This window comes from Triticum aestivum, chromosome 6A (genome assembly GCF_018294505.1).
Source record: "Triticum aestivum cultivar Chinese Spring chromosome 6A, IWGSC CS RefSeq v2.1, whole genome shotgun sequence".
In the NCBI taxonomy this organism is placed as follows: Eukaryota; Viridiplantae; Streptophyta; class Magnoliopsida; order Poales; family Poaceae; genus Triticum; species Triticum aestivum.
In genome coordinates, this window is record NC_057809.1 from 585,913,390 (window position 1) to 585,918,788 (window position 5,399).

The 5,399-nt window shown below is 45.0% G+C and overlaps 1 protein-coding gene across 1 annotated transcript; it reads left to right on the forward strand.

The window, feature by feature from the left end:
• Positions 1 to 262: 262 nt before the first annotated feature.
• LOC123128722 (receptor-like protein 6) lies at positions 263 to 4,893 on the forward strand. Its single transcript, XM_044548801.1, has 3 exons — positions 263 to 1,537; positions 2,486 to 2,815; positions 3,107 to 4,893. The coding sequence occupies exons 1-3, from the start codon at positions 400 to 402 to the stop codon at positions 4,729 to 4,731; spliced, it is 3,093 nt and encodes a 1,030-aa protein (XP_044404736.1). The 5' UTR covers positions 263 to 399; the 3' UTR covers positions 4,732 to 4,893.
• Positions 4,894 to 5,399: the final 506 nt, after the last annotated feature.

A 5,399-nucleotide genomic window follows, 5' to 3' on the forward strand; every position in this document is an offset into this window, starting at 1 on the left:
TCGAAGAAACAAGACGACGTGGCCCACACGGCTGGACGGCTTGTCGTTTATACTTGACTAGCTTTCCCCGTCAATCGAATTGTCGGACGAGGCAGCAGCCTCTGAAGACTCGAGCCAAGTCAAGAACAGGGCATGGAGCGGAGACTAGCTTTCCACGTCAAGCCACAATTGTTAACGCAACTGTGTTACATGGGGGCCAATGACAAAGACTCTGATGTACATATATACTGTAGATAAAGCGGGCTTTGTGCTTGGTACGATCATAGGGCATTATGCCCTCAACTAGCGTGTTCGTTTTTGCACACCTGCCATCTTCTATATATACATATATATGCATCAGAGAAGAAGGATGTGTGTTCATCTCGTCTTCTCCTGAGTCCAGAAAAATCGCCAGCTGCAATGCCTGCTCACCACACCTCACTGTTGGTCACCTTAGGTTTCCTTGCAGAAATCCTGCTGCTAGTGCATTGTTCGCACGCCCGTTCAGCAGACAGCAGTGCCTCCCAGCAGGTCCCTGCACGCTGCCGCAGGGACCAGGCCGCCGCGCTTCTCACCGTGAAGCGTTCCTTCAACTTCACCAACGACGACGAGCCGCCCACCACGACACTGTCATCGTGGACAGTGGGCACAGACTGCTGCCGCTGGGAAGGCGTTCGCTGCGACAACGTTACCGGGAGGGTCACTGCACTCGACCTCCCGGAGCGGAACCTGCAGATCGGCGAGCTTCACCCTTCCATCTCCAGGCTTACCTCTCTCCAATATCTCAACCTTGCCTACAACACGTTTACCAGCTCCCAGCTTCAGGTGTCTGGTTTCCAGGGCTTGACACAACTGACCTACCTCAACCTGTCAACCTGCAACTTCTATTTTCAGGTCCCACTCGATATCTTTCGGCTCACCAACCTGGTCATCCTCGACCTTGGACGCAACAGATGGGAGCTCCTTCCGTCGACTGTAGTGGCCAACGACCTTAGTAAGCTGAAGGAGCTCCATCTAGAGCAAGTTAATATCACCGGCACAGCGCCGGAGTTCTTCAAGGCACTTGCCAACCACTTCCCCCTTCTTCAGATCCTTCGCCTAACCGGATGTTCCCTTTCTGGTCCACTCCACCCATCGTTATCAAGACTCCACTCCTTATCGGTGGTTGATCTTGGTTATAACTCTTTAACTGGTCCTCTGCCTGATTTGTTCACTCATTCCAATTCCCCTTTGCTGCGAGAACTTGTGCTCGCTGAGAACAGATTCGAGCCTTCTGCATTCCCTCTTGGGGTCACTGGGCTAAAGAATCTCATGATTCTCGACCTTGGAAGCACAAACCTCGTTGGGGCCATCCCTACCTCCATCGGGAGCCTCATGTCACTGACTGAATTACACATCAGTTGGAACAGCTTCTCCGGCAGGCTACCTTCGGCCCTCAGCAATCTGACAAACTTGATCATACTGGACTGTCAGGGCTCTGGTTTGTCTGGGCAGATTCCATGGCTTACAAGCTTAACACGACTTGAAAGTGTATGGCTCGCCGGCAACAACTTCACAGGTAAGTTGGTACTTCTGAAAAGATTGCAGCTTGCTAAATCATCTGCTCCTCTGTAAACAAATATAAGACGTTTCTAAAACGAGTTATATTTGTATAAAAGGGAGTACCTATCAAATTTGTTACATCTTTTTTTGGATAGTTGGATCCTGCAATGTTCTTAGCCACATCACATTGCTATCAAATATTATACGATGACAGCTGTAAATAAAATATATGGGGTTTATATCCAAAAAAGTGACAGGTTAACAATATGTTTGTCCTACCTGAGTTTTAGTGTATCCTGAATTCCTGATCTTGTTACTTTATACTTTGGAAAAAAAACTAAACTGTTTAAGACTTTGTAGACAAGGGCTGTGTGCATCTTTGAATGGAGAGCCCGTGGAGGTGCTCTTCTCCATTATCTAAAAAGAATTGTACAAACGAATTGTCTTGGGCAGATTTAAGAAAACTAGCCATGTTCTTTTTTCGACAAAGGGAATATATTAATATCTCAAAAATATCAATTACACCCGGTCTCTGTACCAACAACATGTCCAAAGACAGCTACGATGCACACAACCAAGAAAAAAATAAACCCATGTTCTATACCAAATACTCAAGAACTACAAATTTAGGCCGTCTTTGATTTAAAGGATTTCCATTGGAATATTTAGATTATTATTCCATAGGCACTTTTACTAGAGGACTTGTGCTTTATCATATGGTTTATTTTAAAAAACAATATACAGTGATATTTCAAGATTATCGGTATGCTTTATTCGTTCAAATTTTACAAGATGCAAGCCACATCCAGAGAGTTCAACGACAACATAGGCCAAGCTACCCTGTTTTCATGTTGTCGTCTTATTTTCCTGGGGGCATGACAAGTTACTGCAAATTAAGAAATAAATCTGAACTTACACGGTCCTTGGCTACCAGTTTTATAATTAACACAATTTTCTTCTACAGGGCCGGTTCCTCTCGACGGACATATGTACCCATATCTCATAGAGGTGCGTTTAAGCAATAATTCACTCTCGGGGACAGTTCCAGCATCCTTGTTCACTCTGCCAGCATTGCAGACATTGTGCCTCCAAATGAACCGACTCTCTGGTGCTATTGAGGAATTCCAGAATCCATCAGCTAAGCTAACTGACATTGACTTGAGCAGCAATCAGCTAACAGGTTCAGTTCCAGCTTCCTTTTCCTATCTCACTGCTCTTCAGTCCCTGCAACTTGACAACAACAATTTCACGGGTACCTTGGATCTAAACCCGTTCTTGAGGCTAAGGAACCTTAGTACTCCCTCCGTCTAGGTGAGTCAGTCATCTTAGGTTGTGCACCGTGATCAAGGAGGAGGGGAAAATAAGAGACTTTAATGTTTATTTGTTAATTAATAGCATTGCATGCAATGAATTAACCACTGCATGTCATGTTTGGTAGTCTCAAGACATTAAAGACGTAGACACCTCTCATCTCTCATTGGTTGATATGCCAAAAAACAAAAAACGAGGTAGAAGTTAATGTACCGCGCCTAAGTGTTTTGGGATTATTTAGTTTTCGTAAGATGACTTATACACCTAGACGGAGGGAGTATGATATCAGCCTCCTATAACCCATTGTTATCTGCTTCCGGGGATGGTAATGAAGTCGATGCTAGTAGTAATAGTAGTATTTCTATCCTGCATCTAGCATACTGTAACCTAACAAGGTTGCCCCTTGCCGTTAGATATCTACCGGGAGTAAAAGATTTGGATCTCTCTCCCAATCAAATTCATGGGGAGATCCCTGACTGGATTTGGAGAAACATGAGCTTTTTGAATCTCTCTCACAACCACTTCACCACCGTGGGTCAGCCCCTGCACTATGTTAATATACGGTTCATCAATCTTAGCTTCAATATGCTCGGTGGCGCTGTGCCTTTCCCCTTCGACGCGCACGATCTTGACTACTCCAATAACAAATTCTCTTCCATCCCTCCAAGCAGTTTCCTCCGACAGTTTGAGGTCGCCTACTCTGTCAACCTTGCGAACAATGAACTGAGTGGGGCTATCCCCTACTCAGAATGTCATAAGCATGATCCTCTCCAAATACTCGACCTATCCGGCAATAATTTCAGCGGGTTGGTGCCACCTTATTTGCTGAAAGGTTGCAATGACCTCGCTGTGTTGAACTTGAGGGGAAATCGCCTTAACGGAACATGGCCTGACGATATCGATGAATCATGTAACCTGAGGCTGATAGACTTACATGGAAACCACATCCAGGGGCACCTGCCGAGATCATTAGCTCGGTGTCAGTACTTGCTAGCCCTTGACATTGGAGGGAACCGTTTCGTGGACTCTTTCCCTGTATGGTTAGGTCAGCTACAGGAGCTTCAGATACTTGTGTTGAGATACAACAATTTTCATGGCCCGGTGAGCATCCCCCCTCTTGTGGAGAAGAACTCAAGCGCCCGTTACTTCGCCAGTGTACAAATCATTGACCTTGCAGGAAACGGCTTCAGCGGCGATCTACCACCATATTTATTCAAGAGTTTCAGGTCCATGGTTTTGGACCCAAATGGAACCTCGGAATATGATTATACAGTGCAAGCGCGAGCTGGAAGATCGAATTATCAGGTTGTGATCGATGTGGCGATGAAACAACAATACATGAGGGTGGCAAAAGTCCCAGCTGACCTGATGGTGGTTGACCTGTCGTGCAACCGATTCAGTGGGTTCATCCCACGGTCAATCGGCAACCTCACGTACCTTCACGTGGTAAACTTATCTCACAATGCTTTCAGAGGCAAGATCCCACACGAGCTCGGCCAGTTGGCCCGGATTGAGTCACTGGACCTCTCCTGGAACCGTCTCGTGGGGAAGATCCCACAGGAGCTGGCCATGTTGACCACACTCGAGTGGCTCAACCTCTCCTACAATGATCTCAGTGGGAGGATACCTTCGGGCAGCCAGTTTTCCACATTCACCAGCAGCTCGTTCAAGGGCGGAAACAGAGGGCTGTACGGGTGCCCACTTCTTGTGAAATGTAACCTTACATTCGTGACTTCACCATCTTCGTCGCTGCCACCTCCTGTGCAAGAAGGATCACCATTTGATGATATCATGTTATGGCTTTTTGTTGGTGTAGGCTTTGGAGTTGGATTTGCATTGACAATTGTACTACTGGTAGTCTACGGTTGCTGGTGCAAGAAAATGATTTTGAGGCGCTAGACAGAGAGTTGCCTAGTCTTTTCTTTGTCTTTTACAATAAAGGATTTGTGATGTAATTTCATGAGCAAATTCAAGATATGTACACCTGAATGCATGTAATATGTCCAGTCTAAAGAAGTGACCAGAACACTTGGAGCTCTTCTTCCCTTTTTTTGGCAGACACTTGGAGCTCTTATCCGTGCATTTTAAGCTCTCCATTTTGTACATGCTAAAACCAAGCCCAGGACAGCAAGAACTCTTGCTTGTATAACCCAACCTCTTGACTACTCCAATACTTAACCTTTTTTTTGCCACCCTTGTATTAAAAAGGGGTGTACTAAAGAAAGAGATAACCATGTAATTTCTAAACTTTCATAGCCATGTAACTTTCCATTATTTTTGAAAACTACAATATCTAAGCTCCCACGAATGTAAGCTCTGTGAGCGCTCCGGGATGGAAGGATCAAATGACGACATCTTTTTTTAAGAGAACCACTTAGTTTTTTTAGGAGAACCACGGTTTTTTACTGGGTGAGTACGTATTGTTTCTTTAGAGAAAAATATGTTTTCGTTCCTTCAAATTCCCCAAAAGTATAGACTTGGTCCCTCAAGAAATTTTTCTTTTGATATACATTTGGTCCTTTAAGTCTCAAAACCAGATAAGTTTGACCCAAAACCAAATTTTAAGC

What these genes read in the sequence shown, in the direction of transcription:
- LOC123128722 (XM_044548801.1), top strand. Translation starts at nt 400, where the DNA reads ATGCCTGCTCACCACACCTCACTGTTGGTCACCTTAGGTTTCCTTGCA. An exon ending in CGCCGGCAACAACTTCACAG is followed by an intron (nt 1,538 to 2,485) that starts GTAAGTTGGTAC and finishes TTTCTTCTACAG; the next exon opens with GGCCGGTTCCTCTCGACGGA. An exon ending in CTTGAGGCTAAGGAACCTTA is followed by an intron (nt 2,816 to 3,106) that starts GTACTCCCTCCG and finishes ACCTAGACGGAG; the next exon opens with GGAGTATGATATCAGCCTCC.